Here is a 25,544-nt window from a genome sequence, read left to right as displayed (position 1 = left end):
AGCTAAGGCACTCTTTGAGCTTCTTTTGCTCAAGGCTAGTGTTCTACCATTGGAGCCACAGCTCCCATTTCTGGCTTTTTCTGAGTAAGTTTAGTGGAGATAAGAGTCTCATGGACTTTCCTGCCCAAACTGGCTTTTTAACCACAATCCTCAGATCTCAGCCCCCTAGCTAGGATTATAGGCATGAGCCACCAGTGCCTGGCTTTGATGAATTTTATGAATATACAAATCTTATTTTTTCAAAGACAGAGAGAGTTACTCAGTCCAAAAAAAAATAGGGAGGGGATGGAAAATTAGGAACTAATATTCATCTTTTCAGGCCATAGGCAAAACATTTAAATGAGATACTTTGGGGGAAAACAGAGTGTTCCCCTTGAGAAGTCACTTAGGCAACAAAATCATGTTTAGTGTTGCTGAATGACGAAAGGATGGGTGTCCTCTGCCTCCTTCAGAATGGTACTCAAAAGACTCAAAATCAGTTCATTTGGAGAAGGTGGGGACATGGTTAGTTTTACAATGAGCCTCCTCACTACTAAGCTCATTCCTTTCCTCTTCTAAACTATGGCATTTGGCAATACAGGACTGGTCCACAGAAAAGGGTAGGCTCTCTTTAAAAAGTGAGTTAGAGATAGGTAATAAAAAAAATAACCACAGGAACAAAACACAGCCAAAAATAGTGTGGAAGGTTACATAACCACTAATTCAATGTTGAAGGTCACTGACCACAACCAGAGCAAACACCAGCATAACATATATCCAGAGTCCCCAGATCATGTCATGAAATATCCTGAAGGATCAGAGCAAGCTCAGGGAAAAGGTAGTATGTTGTATATTTTTGAGAGATACACAACAACATCTGTATTATCATGGCTCAAACTATTACAGTTAAGCCTTAGGGGCTAATACTTAGTGTATATTGAACAATAAAATACTTTTGGCCTAAGGGCATTATGAAAAAAGTTACTATGTCAATTAATAGCACCATAAACGAACAGAGTTTGGGAATTCCTGGTGTATACAATTTTTTATAGGGTTGGAGGATATACAAGAGCCATTAAAAATGGAGAGGATGAATATGGCTGACGCACTTCATATGCACGCATAAAAAAAAAAAAGGATCTGTTGACATTAAGACCAGAGTCTGGGAGATGAGGACAGAGATGGATGGAAGAAATTTGAGGGGGAACATTACATGGATGTATGGAAATGCCACAATGAACATCTCCTTTCGACAACTAATACATGCTAATAAAAAGCTATTTTTAAGAAGCCAGAAAAATAACTTTGCATAATATCCAGATATATTCATTTTTATTTCAGGTAGCTAAGTGAAATAAAATCTGCTTGTTTAGAATAATTCATTCTAATTTTGTCAGTATGAGCAAATTCGCGGATGACTCCTTTTATCATGGCTAACAGACTGATATGTGTAAAATCAATGACTGATACATTATCGATATATACATCTACACGAGATTTTTTTCCCACTTCAAAGCAGCCATTTAGGATGTCTACATGTATTCCTGGGAGAATGGTAAATAAACAAGCACCCACTGGGGGTGGGACTTGGTAATCCTCCTTTGAGATTACCTTCTGAGCCAAGGATAAGATGTTTTACAAAGATTCCATAATGAATTAAGCTCTTAGGGTAGATTTAATTTCTAGAAATGACTAAACACAATTTGGTGCTGAATCTGGGAAATCAAGCAAGTAAGCCAAAATGGAAAATGCCTAGTATGGAGTTTTGTATTAAAAATAAAAACAAAGGGAAATAACAATATGCTGAAATGAGGATACAAGTTGACCTATTGCAACAATGAGATGTACAAGACACTATGTTGGAAACGAACTTTACAACTTCAGGTGGGGAGGGAGGAGTTGGGGAGGTAGGGAGGGAAGGGATGGTAGGGGAAAAACAAAGGAGGGGGTAACAATGTTCTATAGGAAACGGACTCATTACCTTACTCATGTAACTGTAACCCCTCTGTACAGTATCTCTACAATAAAATACGTATATTAAAAAAATAAAGCCAGGCACCAGTGGCTCATGGCTGTAATCTCAGCTTCTCAGGAGGCTGAGATCTGAGGAACTAAGTTTGAAACCATAGCAGGGAAGACAATTTTGAGAGAGAGTTCTAATTAATCATAAAAGAGCCAGAAGTGAAGATATGGCTCAACTGGTAGAGTGTCAGCCTTGAGAGAAAAATAAAGCAAGAGTAAGAGGCCCTGAAATCAAGCCCCAGTAGCAGTAAGGAGGGAGGGAGGGAGGAAAGGCAGAAGGGAAGAATGGATTTCAGAAAGAGAAGTGGTAAAAACATTTCAGTAAAATTGCTTATATACATATGATCTATTTGAGGGCATATTGTGTAGATGGTAATTGTCTTAAAAACCATTACCATTATGCTTTTGGTACTTTCTTAAATCAAATGTGTGTGTGTGTGTGTGTGTGTGTGTGTGTGTGTGTGTGTGTGTGTGCATGCGCACACGTGCACCTGTTTATATGAGAGAGAGACTTTTTTTATAAATATAAGACAATTCATAATATGGGCAATATAATACCAAAACAAATATATGGGAAACTGATGCTGATTTATCTATATTGACCAATATAGATAGGGGAGGAAAAAAACTGGGAGAAAATAAAGGAAGAGATGACACTGTTCAAGAAGAAACATACTCATTGCCTGACTTACATAACTGTAACCTCTCTGTACATCACCTGTACAATAACAATAAAGTGTATGTATAGAGAGAGAGATAATATTGAGATGGTCCATGGGGGTAGATAATTAAATATTTTAAATTTCATCCTTGGCTATACATATCGTTCTAGATAGATAGATAGATGGATGGATCTGACTATATCTATAAGAGATTTCCAATTTCTATGCAGTTTATATAGCTTGATTATTTTTATGTTGCTGGAGGTCAAACGAAAGGCCTTGTATATGACAGGCAGGGTCTCTTATCTCGGAACTACATCCATAGATAATGACTATTTTTCAAGTTGATGGCCTAGAAACTACATACATTTCTCCCCAAATATGATCATATTTTAAAATTTAGACTCATGAGATGATCGAGTCATCATACTTCGAGCCATAACACCCTCAACTGCCACACATAATATTGCTTCTCCGGGAAAATACTCTTTCAATCTTCAAATCAACCTCTTGTAGACATGCCTTCCCTGAGAGTGACAAGAATGGCCCCTGGTCATGGGCAGGAAAAAAAGAGTCACAGCTCCTGCTCCTCTTCATAGTCACCTTCCACTCTGAATATTTGAAGAGAAGGTAATTTAAAGTTAATTATCTCCTCCAATGGTTCTAATCCAATGTTCTTGATCCTGCTGTACATCAGAATCATGTAAGAGCTTATTTTTTTTAAAAAAAAAAAAAAAGGTTAATTCCCAGAACCCACTATGGACCAAGTTAACCTCAGTCATTAGGACTACAGCTCTGGCACTAATAGTGCTCATAAGCTTCTAGATGATTCCCAAGTGTTCCAGGGTTGAACCAAAGGCTAATTCTCTCTTCTTACTGCTGCCATTGTTTCAGGTTCTAGCCCTGAGCTCACAGACTGCACAGGACAATGAAGAAATATACTCATTGTTCAGGATATTTCAAAGTAGAAAGGCAGGTAAGCACGCAACGGGACCCAGCTGAGAAAGCTGGTTGGCTTTAAATATGTCATCAGAATACTTCAAAAGCTGTAATGTGAGGACCCCAGATTTTTTCCCACTACTTGCCGCTTTAATGAAATGAGTAAACAGGGTGAAAATACCATTGTGATTATTCTCTCAGTCCCAAAGAGAGAAGATTTCAGATGTGGGAAAATGAGTGGTAAATTGACTATACTTACAAAGGTAAGACCCCCTTCTGGCTAGAATAACCAGGAAAACAGACATATCTTCAAAGCAGATGAAGCTGATGCTCACTCAAGAAGGTATCCTTGTCAGGTGCTGGTGGCTCACGCCTGTAATCCTAGCTACTCAGGAGGCTGAGATCTGAGGATCGAGGTTCAAAGCCAACCCAGGCAGGAAAGTCCATGAAACTCTTATCTCCAATAAACCACCAGCCAACCAGAAGTGGCACTGAGGCTCAAGTGGTAGAGCGCTAGCCTTGAGCTGAAGAGCTGAGGGACAGCGCCCAGGCCCAGAGTTCAAGTCCCATGACCAACAAAAAAGAAAAAAAAAAAAAGAAGGTATCCTTTAGCCAGGGACTGGTGGCTCATGCCTATAAATCCTAGCTACTTAGGGGGCTGAGATCTGAGGATCATGGTTTAAAGCCAGCCCCAGCAGAAAAGTGTGTGAGATTCTTATCACCAATGAACCACCAGAAAACTGGAAGTGGAGCTGTGGCTCAAAGCAGTAGTGCTCTAACCTTAAGCAAAAGAACCCATAACAGCACCCAAACCCTGAGTTTAAGCCCTACGACCAACAATAACAACAACAAAAAAAGGTATCTTTTGGAACCAAATACAAAGGATACATAAGTGTTGTATTCACTGCATGAGCAAGAATGAAGTAAAGATGGAAAAACATAGCTATTTCATTTAAAAACTTAAAAGGAAGAGGGAGAATTTGAAGTAGTCTCTTTCTCCCTTTGATGAACACAAGAAAACAAGAGCAACAATTTATTTTTCCTTCTTTCTCTTTTTTCTTTTTTTTTCCATCTTTCCTTTTTTAAACAACCTCCTCTGTCTTTGTATTTCATGAGCAACCTTTATATGAAGTCAAGGCCCAAAAGTGATGGTTCCTGGTTTCTTAGTATTTTCCCTGCTAGTGACTCCACTTCTTGATCTTAGAGGAATATGCATCTCCAAATCCAAGAACCCTAGGATGTCTTTCGCCATGTGGAAGAATAAATAATAGAATTTAGGCTGCCTAGTCAACCTGCTGGGGATTCAAGGCGGGATTAGCTTCTGCTAAAGAGAAGAGGAGGCAACCTCTCAACCTGTGGAAATTTGGTTGTCCACTACGAATAGTTACTCAGCCTTCCCTGGTCTTTTTTCAGTTTCTCTAAGGACTACTGTTTTTAATTTCCTTCTGTGTCAATCCTTCCACTAATACTAAGTCTTCTTCACTGAACACAAAAACAAACAAAGCAGAGGAGACATCAATTACAAAGGCATTATCCAATGAAAGTGGGACAAAGGCAGAAGAAGGCACAATTCTCTCTGTAGTCTGCCATCTCTCTCCCCTCATGATTGACAGATGTCCTTCATACTAAGCCTAGATGTTCATAGAAGCCACTTAGCAGGATTTGATTTACCAAACACACAGATACACCACACACACACACACACACACACACACACACACACACACACAAATATATAGGTCAGTAGATATAAAAATCACACCACAAATCAGTTTCCACTAATACTATACTACAAATCTCAAGGGAACCAAAGGCTTTACTTTTTGAGCTTTGACACAAGTGATAATGTCTCATGTTTTCCAGAACTGGAGAAACAGGAAGACACTTCAGTTAAAAGATATGGTGTTGACCCAGCATGGAGTTGAAGTTCGGGAGCAGCATTCAAAGCTGTGATACAACTGTAATAGACACATCACAAAAAGAGCTCCTTTTTTGAGATTTTTATAATATTCTTAAAGATGCATATTAAATAATTTCTTCTGGACCACAGACATGATTGAACTTAAAAAATAAAAGCCCTATAAATATTGCCAACCCAACCTCTCCTTCTTTCTGCATCTCCCTTCTTGCATAAAATGGTATCTTTCCAACCAAGCGCTTAAACATAAATATTAAAATAATAAATGGGATAAACTACACATCTACTTACAATTTCATCACTACTGTAGCACCTTTTTGGTTTTTGTTTTTTGTTTTTGTTTTTGCCAGGGCCAACAATGCATTCGTTTTTTTGTAAAGAACAGGAGAAAGCTGAGAAGCTTAAGGACTTACAATGACACATCATTAAATAATTAATCACCTTTTTTTAAGTCCTAAGCCGTTGTCATATTTCATCCATCTAGAGAGAGTTCATCCTATGCTATCGATTCCAAGGTCCCCTCACGAGGGGAAAAAAAGGAAAGAAACTAGGGAGAAAAAACCCTCAAAGAGGCAAGGTTCAATTATCTCAAAGATGACTTTCAATTGCGCTTTAGTGAACTTGCTTCGCCCCTGTAAACCCACCAATCCGCAGCAGGGTCAACCAATTAGTCCATTGCTTTTTTAGTCTCCAAGAATCAGTTTTACAAAAGATGCCACATCTGTTGCTTTGGATTCGTGTAAGGTGAAAAATAGATGTTGCTGAGAGAGAAAAGACAAAAACAATACAGGATATTAATATTTGTCAACGATGATACATGAGATTAGCAAATTCATAGCTCCATTTAATAAACAAATTTACTATCCCTACCAGGGGTAAGCTGGGTTCTTCCGACCCCTTGCAAAATCAAGCACACATTAGTGTTGTAGCTGTTCTGAAGATATCTCTTCCTTCTTGCCTAGATTAACATCTCTAGGTTTCTACGACAAGAATCTGTTGCACTCTGAGTTCTCTGTAAATCCCAATCACGTGAAAATACAAAGATTGGCAAAGGCCATCCAAAACTCTGGCATAGAGACTGCTTACAAAAACACTTTATACTGATATAATAGTAAAATAGTTTGACATTTCAGAGGTCCAGGCACTTTCATTTCGCAAAGAAAGATTGGTAAAATAAGAGGCCAGCTTTGCCCAGCAATAAATGTGCCAGGAAAGCACCTTTGGAAAGCTGGTTCAGAATGAAAGAGTTAAGGCCATTTCCTAAGTCTTAGCCACAGCCAAGAGTTATGCTTATGTCTCTCTCGTGATGAAGAGTTGATCCATCTGGAAAATAACACCGACTGCCAAACTATCGGTATGTACAGAGAAATCTCAACATAGAGAAGTAAACGTTGGAAGGGGGAAAATGGTCTTCATGCACGCAGTTCACATTAAGTAAACTTTAAGGGGAAAAAAATCAAATCTAGACTTGCACTTTGCTAGAGGAAGAGGCAAGGTATGAAGCAAGAAGGCCACCTATTTCAAAAATAATTCACCACTTTTCTCTGCATCCTCCCAACTGTGTAAGAGTGAGGGCCAGGCTGTTACAGTAAAACGTTCTACCTTTAGTTAGAAAGAGATACATTCTGAACACAAGCTGTAGGACAGTGGGCTCAGGACCCGCCAAACAACCCCAGAAGAACAGTTCATTTAGGTAGAGCCTATTGCCACATGTCTACACCCACCCCCACACACCATGGTCTGGAGATAATGTTTCCCAGGGCTAGCTGAAGAGATCACTGTGAGCATTTCTGCACGCAGACTGGGAGATGATTCATTCTGCTTCCCTGACTTGAGGGATTTCGTTTACAACCTTCCTGTGACTTAGCTGTAGGTTTTCCCAACTGCCTTTGCTTTCAGCTTGACCAGGGAAGGTTGGATGAGTCAGTGCTGTGGAGAACTGAATGCCCACCCATGGAAGTTTCAGGAAACAATGCAGTGGAGAAGGAACCGAGAAATAAAACCCAGAAGCAAGGAGGTGGTCGCTGGTAAGGATCATGGAAAGGAGGTCTTCTTCTTGCTCATCAGAGGATACAGGTTAGCTGCTAGCTGATACCCAACAATAGTCACAAGGGTCACTTGCTGCAGGCAAAAGACCTTCACCCTGAGCTCCTCCAACTGCCAAATCATCAAATCATAGCATTGCTTTCAATCACTAACCGCTCACAGAGTGCACTTAACCAAGCATTTTGCCATTACCGGGCCTATTAGCTTTCCCACATCCTCTTGACAGTTGGAGATCTTTTAATGCACTTAAAAAGCCTTTTACTATCAAAACAAGACAAACTTCAGATTGTCCTGGGGATGACTTCTAGTGTCTCCCATTTCCCCCACCCCAGCTCCCCACCTTCCCTCTTGCTTGGTTGCTGCCAGCTCAGTAGATGCAACCTAAGTCCGCATGAATGAAACAACCCCACTTTCATTACATTTAAAAAGGGGGGAAAAATCTTCAAGGATCTTTCCATTTATTCTAGGGCTGAGAAAATGCTGTGAGAGCCACAGGCCAGGGGCCAAGAGGGCAGACATGTCACACGGGAGGTGTGATTTGCTGTCTTGTGTGGGCCTAGAGGCCAAAGAATGCCAGGAGATTTGATGCCTTCTGTCAGCAATGGAATGAGAATAGCAAGGCAAGAGCCTGGAGATGAGCAGATGAGAAGGATGAATAATTCCAGACTGTAGCCCCAGGCTGAGATTCCTTTACATAAGGAACTAAGGACTTTACACCACTTTAGGTTAACTGTAGTGAGACTCCAGGAAGCATCAAGACCCACGGACAAGCTTCTAGGAGCAGAGGGATGGGTTTCAAGCATCAACATGCCTCCAGAATATCCTACAGACAATCCCTTGTCCATCAAAGCTACGTATGGTTTTCATTGTGAGTGTGTGTGTGTGTGTGTGTGTGTGTGTGTGTGTGCGTGCGCGTGCGCTGGTACTGGGGCTTGACCTCAGGGCCCGGGAGTTATCCTTTAGCTTTTTCTGCTCAATGCTGAGCAGAAAAAGTTCCACTTCTGGCTCTCTGGTGGTTAACTGGAGATAAGTCTCTCAGATTTTCAGGCCCTGGATGGCTTTGAACAGGGATCCTCAGATCTCAGCCTTCTGAGTAGCTAGGATTAAAGGCATGAGCCACTAGCACTCAGCAAAACTATGGTTTTCTATAGGTTCAAGCATCCTTATTTCACAATTCATCTAAAATATCTTAAGGCATGTGGAGACTACAATTACCCATCATGTAAATGACCTATCACATGAACGACATGACATGTCATGGCTGGTATTTACCATTGAAGACAGAAGTCAGCAAACTGGCTCACAGGCTGAATGTAGCTCACTGCCTGATCACTGAAGTCTACTGGAACATGACCACACCCTGGCCTTCCTTTCACATACTGAATGTGGTTTTTTTTGTGTGGCAACAGCGAGTTCAATAGTACCACCAATGAGATGGCCCTCACAATACTAAACTACTATCTCAACTTTTACAAAAAAGCAAGCTTATAATAAAGCTACCACCTCTGGAAGAACAAATCCTACAGTGACCTCCTCACTCCCTGTCAGGAGAAGTTCCAGATGATTTAACTAGATATTTCATTGAAAATGAGCTATACAACTTGTGGGTAGCAATGGGAGGGGAAAACTGGGAGAGAGAGAGAGAGAAAGAGAGAGAGGAAGGGAGAGAGAGAGGGAAGGGGTAACATTGTCCAAAAAGAAATGTACTTATTACCTGACCTCTGTGACTGTAATCCTTCCTCTGTATATCATCTTTATAATAGCAATTTTAAAAAATTAATGAAATGATTTAAAAGTTTGTACAGTCCCTCTATACAATACTTTAATAATAACAATAAAATTGTATATTGAAAAAGTATGTGTGGCTGTCCATCTTAATTAGGATGAAAATCATTTGGGAAGAGACCTGGGGTGTGCCTCTGATGGACTAGTATATTACCTTTCACCCAGAAAAAAAATGATGGTTTTTCCTCCCTAACTCTTTATGAATTCCTGAAATCTAAATAATAGCCACCCACCATGTGTTTCCCAATGGACTCAGATTTTCCATTTAAAAAACCTCAATTCCACAGGAAAGCAGGGAATAGCAATGGGCTTAAAAGGCAAGCTGATTTCCAGGACCACAGAGATTAATGTCATGAAAAGAAGAGGCAAACCCACACCATTTGACAACATCGATGTGTTTGCCAAAAACATCAGTGTTTGTTAGAACATAAAGGGGAGAGAAAATTCAACATCAGCAGGCCAATGTATAGTAAGCATTTCTTTTTCTTTTTTTTAAATGTGTTCTGATGACACTTCTGATAAGAAGCCACTGTGAAGGGGGGTAGAGTGGAGAACGTTTTGCATGTAAAAATGGCTAGAACTCAGCACCAGGCCCTGAGTTCAAGCCCTACAGCCAACTCCCCCACCCCACCCCCCCAAAAAATGGTTGGAACTATACACAAAAAATATAATTTTATCTGAAATTAATTACAACACAAGGAGACTTTAAATCAGATTCCAAATTCTTTAGAATTCTTCAGGAATCACTGAATGTCTCTCATACTTGGTGTGAAATTCATTTTAAAATGCCTTAGAGGTCCCCCAAGCATTCCACCAAGGTCAGCCAGAACTGAAAAGACTTTGAATGACCATTTTTAAAAATAATAATAATAATAGGAAGTAGTGCTGTGGCTCAAGGGGTAGAGCGCTCACCTTGAGCTGAAGGGCTGAGGGACAGCCCAAGTTCAAGCCCTAAGACCAACAAAAACAAAAAACAAAACAACCAAAATAATAATAATAACAATCAGGGAGAAAATATTCAACCCAAGTATGTAGAGTGCTAGGATTGTCTCAATTATTACTCATCTTGTTGTTTTCTTTTTTCCTTTCTTAATTTTAGGTCTGAGGGGAATAAAGCTGTTGAGTGTTGAGCCCTGGGTTATGTTCTTTAAAAGGAAACAGTGGAGACCCAAGGAGATGATCCTGACTCCAATTCATCCAACTGGAGAATAATCTCGACTTAAAAAGAACTGAAAGTCCACATGACTGGCTGTGATACTCTCACTTGGCCCTGGACCATGTTCTGTGTAACTCTTGTGACTTGACACTTCCAAGCTGTTTCTCCACACATCACCACCACCTCGCCATTCCATCTGGTTTAGGACCCTGCACATCTCTGCTACCCTGAGCTGGGCATGAAGTCAGCTCAGATGTTGGACAGCAAAGAATGGGAGTGAACAACATTCCGAGACTACCGATAACCACTTCGTACAGAAAAGACATTCTCAATGCTTTTTCTTCTTTCTTTTGAAATTGGACACGAGTGCTAACTCTCTCCTTCCTCTGCTAAAAATTCAAACCTTAATTACGAGGGGGTAGAGGTTAAAAACACTGAGTCGGTCCTAAATGGTCTGAATAGTCTACCTCTCCCCAAAATATGCTTACCTCACTTTCAAAAAGGGCTTAGATAGAATAGAGGGAAGGTCAAAATCTTGTCCATCTGCACCAAAGAATCATTTATTGATAGCTTAAAACACTGATGACTACCATCTAAGGGAGACTACTTTAAAATAACAGCAGTAAGCTTTGTTTTCATCTCTCTTTTCACTAATGGAACAAGTGATTATGAATGGATTCAAATTAAGAATGGTTTATCATAGTGTGTTTCCATTCATGTAAAGGCCAAGAGAGAAAAGTGATTCTTTTCTTCAACTCTGTCACCACCAAAATGAAGTCCATCTAATTAATCCCAACTATTTCATCAAAAGATGGTGCCCAATATATAACTTTTATTGTTGTTGTTGGATGTGGAGGCTGAACTCTGGGCCTGGGCACTGTCCCTCAGCTCTTCAGCTCAAGGCTAGCACTCTATCACTTGAGCCACAGAACCACTTCTGGCTTTTTTCTGCTTATGTGGTACTGAGGAATCAAACCCAGGGCCTCATGCATGTGAGGCAAGCGCTCTACCACTGAGCCACCATCCCAGCCCCCACTATATAACTTTTAAGTGTCTCTTATCATTTGATTCTCTTTCAGTCATGCTTTCCTTGATTTCATTTATTTCCTTTTTGGGGGACCCATACTGGGGTTTGATCTCAGGGCCTTGTATGCTCATTTATATTTGTTTGTTTGTTTGTTTGTTTAGCTCAAGGTTGACACTCTACCACCTGAATCATACCTCCACTTCCAGCTCTTTGTTGGTTAGTTGGAGATAAGAGGCTCACAGATTTTTCTACCCAGGCTGGCTTCAAACTATGATCCTCAGATGTCAGCCTCCTGAACAGCTAGGGTTACAGGCGGGAGCCACCAGCACCCAACTTTCTTATGTTTATATTGTAATTTCTAACCACAAGAATCTTTTAAATTTGAAATTATAATTCTATAGACATAACTCAGTCTATATCATGACAGGTTTATCAGCCTACAAAAAACTTGCTGGAAAAGGTGACATGATCCTACTTTGTATTAAATGCTGCAATAAAACCCCCTTGAACAAATAATAGTTTGCAAAAGGATGTACAATGAATAAAGGACTCCTAACTCTTTTCCTTAAATCTAATCCCTGTTAATCATATCTCAGTGGATCAACTTGTCTAATGTGATGATTTAATTACAACAAAACTACTTCACTAGTTACTACTTTGGATCTATTTATTTATTAATTTGGATTTGTTATGGCTAATACTCACCATAAGCTCTGGATAGGTAGGCCGTTCTTTGGAATTCTTCTTCAAGCTGAACAACAACAACAAAAAAAAGAATCACATTAAACTCTAGAACCTATCTTTCAGAAAACTAGAACTGGCAACCCACAGAAAATTGATTTAACTACTTTAACTACAGTAGTTAAAAGTGTATGGAGAAACCGAGCACAGGGGGCTCACACCTATAATTCTAGCTACTCAGGAGGCTGAGATCTGAGGATCATGGTTCAAAGCCAGTCTGGGCAGCAAAGTGCATGAGACACTTATCTCCAATTAGCCACCAGAAAACAGAAGTGGCACTGTGGCTCAAGCGGTAGAGTGCTTACCTTGAGCTGAAGAGCTGAGAGACAGCACCTAGTCCCAGAGTTCAAGCCTTACGACCAACCAAAAAAAAAGAAAGTGTATGGAGTACAAGGGCCTCCTATTTGGCCTTCTGATGCTGCTGCTATACTTACAAATAATGTCTTCAATCACTACGAATGTATCTTTTTAAAAAAATAGAAGTTTGTGTATATGTGTGTCGTGTTGTATTCACTTTCCTTTGATACTTTACCAGTGACATTCAGACTAACTTTTCTGACTTACAGCCATTTTCCTTCTGAATACCATTCAATCCTACCCCCAACTGGCAAAGAAATGGGCAAGTGTTCCCTAGATAATACACTCATTATCTCTCCTATATCTTAAACTACTTGGTTCTCCTTGATTCTAGTTCCCTTGAATTTATATGTAATTTCCTTGTGTGTGTGTATGTGTGTGTTTGTGTGTGTAATGGTACTGGGGCTTGAACTCAAGGCCTGGTATGCTGTCCCTTAAGATTTTTACTCAATGCTGAAGCTCTACCACTTAAACCACCTTTTTTGGTGGTTCATTACATATGAAAGTCTCCTGGATTTTCCTGTCCAGGCTAGATTTGAACCTTGATCTTCAAATCTCAGCCTCATGAGTAGCTAGGATTACAGGTATGAGCCACCAGTGTCCGACTATAATTTGTTTTCATATATTCCTAACTAAACCCATCACATTTCTAAGACAACACTACTTCTTTACTTCATCCTTGCTGATAAAAGAGCAAAGCACATTTAGTCAGCAAGTCAGCAATTACTCTTCTTAAGACATACTTTGCAGTCATGCACTACTAACAAGTGGTTGTTTGGATCTCTGCATACATAGACATTTAATAACATTGGATACTAGAGGCAATAATAATAAAATTGCAAGATGAAAGAGACCAGCCCTTCACCCCTGTCCTCAACCCACCCCCAGAGAAAACTTATAATCCCACATTACAGAAAGGAGAAAAATTATGGTTTACAAGTTATCCTGTGCACACTGGGCCACAAAATCATACGGGAATGGAAAGGAACTGAGCCTGGTATTGAAGGAAGTCAAATGTGACTAATGATTAGGTTGCTAGGAGTTGTGCTAGCGGGTCATTTTGAGGAGCTGAGAACTCACCATGAAAGGGCAAAGTGCAGAACTATGAGAAAATGAAGCCATTGAGACACTTGGAAGATTTATGGTTTAATAAACAAGATGAAAAGGAGGGAGGGTTTGTGTTCATTTCTGTGTTGAACTAAAACAGCTTAAAAGCAGCCTACCAGTTGATTCCAGGCAGTGTGGCAGGTAGATGCCAGGGAATGTGAGACAGAACACAGGTAGATGTGAGGACAGAAGTTGCAACCTGGGATGGAGGGCAGACCTAGAACCTACGTGAGCTCAGAGACCACACAACTTAGGGAAGAAAGTCCATCTCGACTGAGAATAAAAATAAGAGGAATGGCTGGCCACTCTCAATGTTGGATTGACATGGGAAGGTGTGCCTGCGTGAAATGGATGAATAACTTCACGTGTGCTTTGCCAGCTACCTGGATCCAGAGAGCCCGTGTCAGTGGGTCTCACCTGGAGGTGATCTGACCCACAGGGGGACATTTGGCAATGTCTGGAGTCACTTTGGGTTGTCATAACTAGTGGCCAGATTGCTCCTGGCCCCCACTAGGTAGAGCCTGTGGTGGTTGATGACCATCCTATAAATGAGCCACTCCAAAATGCCCTCTGCACCAAGGGCAGGAAACCCTGGATGACATGTCCTAGGGGAGATCTTCCTACTCTAACCTCCTATCATCTTCTCTGGGTTGCAATCTGGTCATTCATGGGGCTTGAACTCAGGGTCTGGGCACTGTCTCCGAGTTCTTTTGTTCAAGGCTAGTGCTCTACCACTTGGAACAGCAGCAACCACTTCGGGTTTTCTGGTGGTTAGCTGAAGAGGTTCACAGACTTCCCTGCCCAGACTGGCTTCAAACCACAATCCTCAGATCTCAGCCTCCTGGAGTAGCTAATTGGAGGCCTGAGCCACCAGCACCCAGCTTGCAATGTAAGTTGCAAGTAATAGCTGGTTCATCTGCAATATGGGCACATTAGTGTCATCACTACCACTTCCTGCCTCTCTATTCCTTTCCTCCATTTTTCTAGAAGCAAAGTTTTTCTCAGTTCAGGAGCTAGTTCAAAGAAACACAGAGGAAACGTGATCTGTGGGCACTGCTCATTTGCATACAGATGCTGTGTAAAAAATAATGTAGAAAAGCCCTGAATTTCTAGCTCTTATTCAAAGCCAACCAAAGGCCAGAAATTCTTTTCTAAAGGCTGAACAATTTAACCTGCTAAATCAACAGCAAGATGCAGAAACATAACATAAAATCCCGTCAAGGGATTTGCTTCCAGTGTTTCTGTTTGGACCTTAATTGCATATTAAAATTGATATGCTTCTTTTTTTTTTTAATGCTGGTCCTGGGGCTTGAGATCTGGGCCTGGGTGCTGTCCCTGAACTCCTTTTGCTCAAAGCTAGCACTCTACCACTTGAGCCACAGTGCCACTACTAGATTTTTCTGTGATTAATTGGGAAATAAGAGTTTCACAGACTTTCCTGCCTGGGCTGGTTTGAACTGTGATCCTCAGGTCTCAGCCTCCTGAGTATCTAGGATTACAGGTGTGAGCTCACACACACACACACACACTCACCTAGCCTGTGTCTGGCTAAAGGAATAATCAGCCAGATCAGTGCTGTTTCTCAAATGTTCAAACAATAGCTTCTTCACCAAGGATCTTTGTAATATCACTTACTGTTGAACCTCTACATCAGTACATAATGTAAGGAATCCCTCTCTTCGCAATAGAAGCAGAGGAAGAAGGGCTTAAACTCTTCCACTTTTAATTTACAATAATTTGAGCCAAGTTATCTTATCATTTCACTGACATTAGTGGTCAAGGGAATTTTCTCCAGAAATATTCTTTCATTTAAAAGTCTGTATTTAAAAAAAAAAAAAGTACCCCAAGTTGATCATAAAGTGTTTCATATTCCTGAAAACTCAGAGTTTGCTAGTCAAGGGACCACTTTTTTTATTTATACCCTTCTTTTGTGTGTGTGGCAATACTGGGGCTTGAACTCAGGGCCTGGGTGCTGTTGCTTAGCTTGTTTGCTCAAGACTGGAAGTCTTCCACGTCAGGCTCTTTGGTAGTTAACAGGAGATGAACCTCCTGGATTTTCCTGCCTTGGCTGGCTTTGAAGTGTGATCCTCAGATCTCAGCCTCCAGAGGAGCTAGGATTACAAGTATGAGGCTCCAGCACCCAGAGATTTATACCCTTGATTAAAAAGGAAAGTTTACCCAAAGCTCTACTATAGCATACTGATGGGGAAGGAAAAAAAAAAGAGCAAAGCAATGTTGTTTATTGAATTCCTACAATCAATAGAACCCATTTTCTCCATCTTTTAACTTAAGAACACTTCAAAACATTCACTAACAATCGCAAAATACCCAAGATAGGGTTATAGGTGGGGGAAGGAGGGGTATATTTTTCCACATCTAATAGGAAGAGCTCGAAACTCAGTATAAAATAACCACTTCAAAGTTCAAAGCTACCCTAATTTCTTTTGGGATTTAATTCCAGACGTCTGAATTTTCACGTAGCTTGTCATTTTTCAAGCACACAATTGGCTAACTGCCCTAATTCCTCTCCAAATGCCACAAAACACGCTTCTAACCGTAGCTGACACTAAAACCCAGCTTCGTGCAGCCTTGAGAATTGCTAGCCTGGACTTTGTGCTGACCGGAAGATTTCTGCACATTTGAATTCCCACTGACCATTTCCAAGAAGGACTATTTGGTCTGTCCACAGAATAAAAACACATCGAGCCTCTCCAGCCATACATATGTCAAAAGCTAAATAAATATCCAGTGCCTCTTTTTATTGTCCTTTCTGAACAAGCTGGAGACAATTGGAGTTGTCCCTGGTGTATACTCATTTTCCTGAGTCAGATAGTATTGACCACTGGAAGAGTCCCTAACAAACTCCAATAGGCCTTGGTGCTGGTCAGATGGGCCTTGAGTCTCTTAAATAAGCCTGGAAGGAAAGCAAAAATAAGTCTAGCTATTTTCCCAGAGGGTATTGATTTGCAGTGACTTCTTCTATGAACCTATGGAAAGCAGCTACGATGAAAACCTAAGGCTGCTACAAATCCACTAGATAGAGAAACTCATTTGTTAACCCTTCCGTAAGGCTAGACTATAAGGTTTTCTATTCAATTCCCCTGTGATGAATCTCAAAACAAAGCGTATGTGTGTGGTTGACACTACCCGCCTGAGGAACTCAGAAAAGAATACATACAGGAAAAGGAAGATGAAAACACCACTCACTAGTCCTCTTTGAAAAGAAGTACAGGAGGGAAGAATTTGTAGGCAGTCATTGTTTCTTCGAGTTTAGAAGGAATCAGTCCCATACTTCCCTATCTTCCTTCCTTCTTTACCTTTTCTGGTGTTACTACTGCACAAGAAATGCAGCCTATAAAATCTGGACTCTAGAGCTCACTTCAAGTCTGATGAGGAAACCTGTAAGTGCTTTCTTCGCCAGTCCAGAGACTGACTTGCCATCACCTGACACAAAGGTGGGCCTTCAGGCAGTGGCTACCAAGCCGACCCGTGTGCACAGGTATGCAGGCACCATGCACAAAGGTAAGGTGATCCAACGCCTAGGCAAGCATTCATCCCAAAGGAGGCCCCAAATTCTCCAGCCGATTCCCCAGGAGAAGGGGGATGCATCCTTCCTCTACCTTCAATCCAAATACAGACATCAGGCCTTAACACATGGCCCTATGCATCTTGAATTTTGAGATTCAAAGCCTACTTTCTAAGCCTGTAGTCCTTTGTTCCTGCTTCTCATCAAGATGTGAGATACTGTGGGGAAGTTGTGAAGGATCGCCGCTGGGCTGTGTTGTACGATGCAACGCAGCAGGCATATTATACAGACAAGTTTTTGTAGGGGAGGTATGGCTCAAGTAGTAGAGCACCATCCATGAGGCCAGAGCTAAACAAGAACAAGAGATCCTGAGTCAGAGCCCCAGTAAAAGCAAAGAGGAAGAGGGGAGGAAGGGAGGGAGGGGAAAGAGAGGGAAAGAGAGAGGAAGGGAGGGAGGGAAGGAGGGAGAGAGGAGGGGAGGAAACAAGGAAGGAAGGAAACAAGGAAGGAAGCAAGCAAGCAAGCAAGCTTCAATGGTACAGCTTTACTTTATGTGTGTGCATGTGCCAGTACTAGGGTTAAACTCAGAGCCTCTTTCTTGCTTAGTTTTTCTCCTCAAGGCTGGCACTCCACCACTTGAGCAACACTTCCACTGCCATCATTTTGCTCCTTTATCAAAGATAAGGGTCTCTCAGATTTATCTGTCCAGCCTGGCTTCTAACTGTGACTCTCCTATCTCAACCTCCTGAGGAGCTAGGATTATAGGCATGAACCTCTAGCACCAAGCTATTCAACAGTACAGATTAGGATCAGGAAAACAGAAGACTAGCCTATAGCAGGAGTTCCACTCATAGACTCTATTCTTCTCTTTATCAAGAAATAGGTGTTCTTTGGTAACAATAAAGAAAGAGTGAAGCACTTCAAGTGCATTAACTAGAGCGTTGCTGAGTGGAGGTGTATGCCCATGTGTTAATATTTATGAGGGAGAAAAAAAGACATTTCTTCCATAAAGAAGTTGGTCTATAAAGCCAGTCATAAGATCTATAAAAGAAAAATATCAGTGCAATTTTCAACTCCATTGGCTTCAAAATAATTTAATGCTCATCCTTAGGGGGTAGCGAAGAAAAATACTTCAGTGGTTTATGGCAAGCAGAAACATTAATGTCGTGGGAACTGGAGGCTCTCCTAAAGCCTAGCTGAGGAGAAGTAAGAATGCTCATAAAAGTCAGAATGAATGCTTTCCTGCCATTTCCAAACTCCCATCTCACCAGGAGTGACTCGCCAGTGTACGAAGCTGCCCTTCCCCAGGATCAGATTCTACCAGCGCTGTCAGCTGCAAAGCTGGCCAGAGGAAAAAAAATCTGCCCATTGGCAACTTTGAAAGTGAAATGATTTGTGGGTTGTTTTTTTTTCCCTTACTGTTATCATGGTCAATAAACCGCATGAAGAAGGCAAGTCTTGACATAGGATAAAACAAGGTTCACAGAAGGGAGGGGGGTATCCCCGAAAGCTGGAACACATCTATAGCTCAAAATACTTAAATGAATGGATTATGGTAACTGAGATCAACTAGAGAAATGAAGCTAGATCTCCGAGGGACAGCCGCCATGCTGACATTATAGGTGCAGGTGGGAGAGGGGGAGGAGGTATCGTGAGAATCACAGCAATGTGGGCATCTGGGAGCACCATACGTGACAAGGCTTGGTTTTTGTTTTTCTTGATAGTTTTTCTTTTGTTGGGTCTGTGTGTGTGTTAGAGAGAGAGACAGGGAGGGAGGGAGGGAGAGAGAAAGAAGAGAGAGAGAGAGTATGCTGGAGATCATACCCAGGGCCTCACAGAGGACTCTACTACTGAATTATAGTCCCAACCTCAAGGTCTTCATGTTTTAAATACCTGTTAAAAGGGGATGGAGGAAGAAAAGCCACCTGCTAGTGGTTCACGCCTGTCATCCTAGCTACTCAGGAGGCTGAGAACTGAGGATCATGGTTCAAAGCCAGCGTGGGCAGGAAAGTCCATGAGACCCTTTTCTCCAATAAACCACTCAGAAAACCAGAAGTGGTGCTGTGGCTCAAGTGGTAGCGCACTAGCCTTGAGCTGAAGAGCTGAGGGACAGCACCCAGACCCTGAGTTCAAGCCCCACGACTGACAAAAAAAAAAAAGAATGCCTGAAAAAAAACAATAGAGGCTGGGAAGGTGGCCCAGTGGTAGAGTGCTTGCCTTGCATGCATGAGGGCCTGGGTTTGATTACTCAGCACCACATAAGCAGAAAAAGCTGGAAGTGGCGCTATGGCTCAAGTGATAGAGCACTAGCCTTGAGCTGAAGAGCTGAGGGACAGCGCCCAGGCCCAGAGTTCAGGTCCCATGACCGGACCCCCCAAAAAAAATAATAATAATATTTAGAATTACTGAAGGCAAGGTTTAGGGGACAGTACTTCTGAAAGCCAGCTAGAGATTTATAAAAAGCCAGAGTTAGCCAGGTGCTAGTATCTCACACCTCTAATCCTAGCTACTCAGAAGGTTGAGATCTGAGGATTATGGTTCAAAGCTAACCCAGGCAGGAAAGTCCATGAGACTCTTACCTCCAATAAACCACCAGAAAATGGGAAGTAACACTGTGATTCAAAGTGGTAGGGCACTAACATTGAATGAAAGAGCTCAGGGACAATGCCCAGGCCCTGAGTCCAAACCTCATAACAAAAAAAAAAGAAGAAGAAGAAAAATCACTGGATGAAACTCGTAGTTAACAAAGAATGACTCTGCTTTCTGAAACTTAGCACCGATATCTTAACTCTTACCGATGTTTCCTAAAATATTCCCAGGTCAAGGACAAGAAGACGGACGATCTGGAGAGACCTCCCCAGGGAAGATCCTCCCCACCTTACTGCCCCTTCGAGAACCATGGGTGTCAACTATCCAAGATGACTAACCCTTTACCAACTTGAGGATAAAGTGATGGGTGGAGGGGGGGGGGCAGAGGAGGGGGGCAGGAGTGGAGAGTGGAGGAAGAAAGTAAAGCAAAACAACAAAAACCAAGGACTTTCCATCGAGAAGGAAAACCATGGCTCTGTTTTCAAGGGGGCTGATATATCACCTTCTTCACAAGAGAAGGAGACAGACATGAAGGCACACCTGAAGAGAGTTTAGAGGCATTAGAGCTTATGGTGGCCATTCAGCCCAAACCAAAACAAACCCTTGTTGGTCGGCCAGCCTCATGAATCATTAAAGACAAGCCACATGGGTGAAAAGGGACTTAAGACAAACACACTTCATGAAAGTTCCAGAGGAACTTAGTTTCATAGAAATACCCAGTTGCTTTAAGCTGGATTCAAGGCACTTTTTCCCAAAGAACAAACTAATACAAAGCCAAGGAAGGAGACTCTGGACGTGTTACCCTGAAGAGCTTTTGGCTTTTCCAAGTCCTTCTAGATCAACAAAGTGGCCAATATTACTCCCCTCCCAAAATCACTGCGGACATTGCTACTAGCTGGGCCCCTCCTTCCTACCCCTCCTCCAGCTTCCCATATAAACCAACTCCATTTCACTTTGTGTTTTATACTTGATTTCCTTCATTCCACGGCACTGTCATTACCGCCAAGCCCTATCCAGCAACCCCTACCCCCAGCTACCGTGTAGAATATGCTAGCCCCTCCCTAACGTTCCTTGAATGCATTTGTAATGTCCATGGAAACAAAAAGTTTGCAACAGTCATGTGGCTCTTTCCATTCCAAGATTCTCTCCAGACTCCTAGCCCTGCCTACTATGCCTTACTGGGCAAGTTGATCCATAGTTATCCAATGTTTGTAGACTGCTGTTGTACAAGAGTTCCAGTACTATTGTGGTACCCGCTGACCTCCCAGGAAGTAATTCTTGGCATCAATTTCCCCATCCTACACTTCCAGCAGGTCTATTTACGCTGTAATTGACCTTAGATTGCTGACAGCTTTCAGGGAGCAGTTTCTTTTTTGTGTGTCCCTATGGGTTACAAGTGCTCCTTTGGTTTAGAATATCTTTCCTTCTCTATTTCCCACTCATTTGGAAAATCTCTCCTGAATCTTCAGCTCAGGATTCATCTTCTTCAGGAAAACAAAACAAAACAAAAAAAAAAAAACTCTCTCAATGCCTTTCCTAGGAGTTCCCCCCCCCCTAAAAAAAATACCCTAAAAATATCTATAGCTTTGGACCTGTCAACTTACAATGATGTACCGCTGGACCTATCAATTTATGAGGCTTGGCTGGTAAACTCAGAGCTCAGAGATGGCAGAGAACGGGATGTAGCCACAGTGTTCCCCAGAATGGAAGGCACAGATAACAGATGCTTTTGAAATGATAGTGTTTGATGGATAGAACCCAATAGAGGTGATCCCTGAGCAAGCCTGGTGTTCAGCGCTGGCCCGGGGGCGCCCTTACCACTGTGAGGTAAAGTCAACAAACTCTGCGGAGAACTTGTCGGCTGGGAGTTGCGGTGATGGCTCTTCAACCACCTGTTTGAGCTGCTGAAAGGGAGTGCCCCATGAATCATAGGGAAACCGGAGAATAGCCAGCTCGATCTAGAAAGGAGAAGAAACAAGTGAGCACCAGGGGAAAGAGCTCCCTAGAGGATCAGCTGTGTTCCATTCGAGGAGAATCAGCCACGTCAAAGGTGAAATTCAGGTATGAGTAGAGAGGGGAAAAAAATTAAACTAATAACTTATTCTGCAGCAATTTTCCTTCACATTCCTAATGCTGGAGATTATTTTTTTAAACCATATATCTTACTAGGGACAGTTATTTAAACCTTTCTAAAAGGTTTCTCCAGCATACTACATAAAACAATTATGTCAGCCAGGTGCCAGTGACTCATCTCTATAACCCAAGCCACCCAGAAGGCTGAGATCTGAGAATCAAGGCAGCCTGGACAGACAAATCTACAAAAGATTTATCTACAATTAACCAGCAAAAACCTAGATACAGAGCACCAGCCATGAGCAAAAAAAGTTAAATGAGACCCAGCACCAAACCAAATATAAATACTTATATATACATACTGAGACATATATAATAAAATGTATGAATAGGCTTTAAGATCTAAAGGAACCAGGTTTTCACACATTTGGTCCAAAAAGGAATTGTCTGACTTCTGCAGAACTGTTCCTTTGCTGCCACCTGCAGGTCACTTGGTGAAAAGGAAACATTAAAAAAAAATTTTTAAAGTAGCCTAGGACCAAATGACTCATCTCTTTTTGGACTTGAGTAAAGGCCACTTTGCCGTTATAGGGTCACGTGTTTTCTGGGCAGGAATAACTCCTGGGATTGATCATCTGCTGTGTCTGGTCAGGAGCCTGGACCACAGTGGATAATTCCAGACCTTGGAGATACACTAAAAACTGATGATCTACAAAATTATGAATAAGGCACTAATGGTTCCGCTGTAGGAGTGGGATAAGGACGTTACTCTATTGGTTATTGTAATGAGGCTATATCTAACCTAAACTGCCAAGACTTTTTTTTTTTTGGTCAGTTGTGGGGCTTGAACTCAGGGCCTAGGAGCTGTCCCTGAGCCTCTTTGTGCTCAAGGCGAGCACTCTACCACTTCTGCCACAGCGCCACTTCCAGTGTTTGAGTGGTTGATTGGAGATAAGAGTCTCAAAGGGACTTTTCTGCCCAGGCTGGCTTCAAACCACGATCCTCAGATCTCAGTCTCATGAGTAATTAGGAATACAGGTGTGAGCCACCGGTGCTGGCCAGCCAAGATTTTTATATAAAATTAAGTTAGAATCACAGCCAGGTCCTAAACAACACGGTGGTCACACCAGAATCTACACATGTCAGGACCTTTGGTGTAGCTTAGGCTTCTTGCCTTGATTGACTAATGTAGTTGAAACCGAAAGAAATGTATTCAGACTTTCTTGCTTTACAGAGGAAGAAAAGAGAAAGCCCATGTCACTCAAGGGGATACCACTGGTAAGAAAGAAGCAGAATAAAAGTTGGCTGACCCAACCCACTCCAGAATTTCTACTAAATCATATTTCAAACAATTAACACACAAGGAATCCTGGGTACTCAGGAGGCAGCAAGAGGAGGATCATGGTTCAAGGACAGCCCAAGCAAACAAGTTAGTAAGACCTCCCCCTCCTCACCTCAACACATAAGCCGAGGCACAGTGGTAGGATAATCAAGTTGTAAAATCAGCCATGGACAAAAAGTAAAGAAAACCTATCTGGAAAAAAATGACTACAAGCAAAGAAGGGCTAGACATGGCTGAAGCAAAATAATGACTGACTGCAGAGCAAGTGCACGGCTCCGAGTTCAAAACCCCAAAGAATCACCTCCCACTGCATACTATAAAGGATGTCCAACACTCACGCTGATACATCTACTCCATGGTCCCCAAACCCACCCCATCCCAGACTCATGCTCAGAATCTCAAAGCCCCACGCCGAGTCTCATACGCTACCATGGTGATGCCTAGACTCCAAATGTCAGACTTCACACTGTATCCCTTCTGGTTGAGCTCTGGATTTATTCTTTCAGGCTGGAAAGAAGATAAACAACTGAGAAACAGGAAAGACAAGCGACATTTGTAGCACCATAGTGACTCAGGGTGGGGTGGACAGATCCAGCTTTTAAGTTGTTAGAATGCCTCCCAGATCATGCAATATTTCAGTGGGTTTTCTTTTCTTTTTGTTCATTTTTTTCTTAAGAGACAGCAATTGATCAAAGGACTTTCATAACAAATTTTAATGTTGCTTTAAAAAGAAACAGGTGGGGGCGGGGGGAAGGTGGCTCAGTGGTAGAGCGCTTGCCTTGCATGCTTGAGGCCCTGGGTTCGATTCCTCAGCACCACATAAACAGAAGAGCAAATACAAAAAGGAAGGAAGGAAGGAAGGAAGGAAGGAAGGAAGAAAGAAAGAAAGTGGTGCACACTACAAAATACTGACTAGCTAAATACACCTTAAGCCCAGAACTCAGTGGAAAGAACCCATAGGAATTCTTAGGCTACTGTCTGGAGTTCAACAGATCTATCCAATTTTTGTTGTTGCTTTTTTTTTTTTTTTTTTGGTCAGTCATGGGGCCTGAACTCTGGGCCTGAGCGCTGTCCCTCAGCTCTTCAGCTCAAGGCTAGCTCTCTACCACTTGAACCACAACGCCACTTCCGGCTTTTTCTGTTTATGTGGTGCTGACGAATTGAACCCAGGGCCTCATGCATGCAAGGCAAGTGCTCTACCACTGAGCCACCTTCCCAGCCCAGATCTAACCAATTTTTAAGAAGCTTCTCAGTTCCAAGTAGAGCACAGTGCTCGATCTTTCAGCCAAAGAGAATCCCAGTGTCTCTGTTGATGGCAATGAATCTTCACAGTGATGGGGTTTGCTCCTGACTAAGCCAACTGTCCTGTGCAGGGAAGTTAAATTCTCCCTGCTACTGTGTTCCCAACCTACAACTCAGTGTGGAAAATCATGCAGTCAGTAAGTATTTCTTATATGTATTTCGGATGTATCCCATTTATCATACTATTGAGAGTAATATATAAATTAAAATCTGACGGTTTATGTCCATCAAAATCAAAGTCTCAATCATTTCACCCAGGTGACCATACAGGAAGTGCTAATGAGACTATCAGTGCAGCCTGCAGCTGGGTTAGTGCCTTTATAAAAGAAGCTATGGGAGTCCCTCATCCCTTCTACCATGTCAGGACACTAGAAAGCAGTGCAGAGGTTCCTCAAACAATTAAACACAGAGCCACCCTGTGATCCAGCAATTCCATCCCCTGAGCATTTACCCAAAAGATGACAAACCAGGATACAGTAAAGTCACTGGCACAACCATGTTTACTGCATCACTATTCACCATAGCCAAGGTATGGAGTCAGCCCAGATGCCCCTCAATGGATGCATAGATCAAGAAAATGTGGTACGTGTGTGTGTGCGTGTGTGTGTGTGTGTGTGTGTGTGTGTGTGTGTATGAATTTTACTCATCCATTAGAAAGAATAATATTGTTCCATTTGTAAATAAGTAGAACGACTTAGAAAAAAATATGCTAAGTGAAGTAAATCAGGTCCAGAGAGACAAGGGATGCATGTTTTCCCTTACATGTAGAAACTAGATTGAGCTTACAAACTTATAAGTAAACTCATCAGGTGGCATGCAAGTGTATGCAAATGTTTTAACTGAAATACAGTAGATTCAAGGGAGATCTCAAATCGTGAATTCTCTAGAAACCAAAATCAAAGTTCAGCCAAATAAAACACCAGGAAGTGGGTCTTCAAAAAGGGTGGGATGGGGTTGAGGAGGAAGGAGTAGA

At 41.9% G+C, this 25,544-nt stretch overlaps 1 protein-coding gene across 1 annotated transcript in view; it reads right to left on the bottom strand.

Annotated features, from left to right (window-relative positions):
* Positions 1 to 5,924: 5,924 nt before the first annotated feature.
* Map2k6 (mitogen-activated protein kinase kinase 6) overlaps positions 5,925 to 25,544 on the bottom strand; it is a 111,200-nt gene continuing 91,580 nt past the window's right edge. The window contains exons 9-12 of the mRNA XM_013037533.1: positions 23,699 to 23,776; positions 21,673 to 21,812; positions 12,240 to 12,285; positions 5,925 to 6,281 (exon numbers count right to left, since the gene is read on the bottom strand). Of these exons, the coding sequence (XP_012892987.1) occupies positions 6,204 to 6,281; positions 12,240 to 12,285; positions 21,673 to 21,812; positions 23,699 to 23,776 (342 nt within the window). The 3' untranslated portion in view covers positions 5,925 to 6,203. The remainder of the gene's footprint in view (positions 6,282 to 12,239; positions 12,286 to 21,672; positions 21,813 to 23,698; positions 23,777 to 25,544) is intronic.

This window comes from Dipodomys ordii, unplaced genomic scaffold (genome assembly GCF_000151885.1).
Source record: "Dipodomys ordii isolate 6190 unplaced genomic scaffold, Dord_2.0 Scaffold7, whole genome shotgun sequence".
NCBI classification, from domain to species: Eukaryota; Metazoa; Chordata; class Mammalia; order Rodentia; family Heteromyidae; genus Dipodomys; species Dipodomys ordii.
Note: the sequence above shows the minus strand (reverse complement) of the source record. Positions and strands in the feature narration are given on the sequence as shown.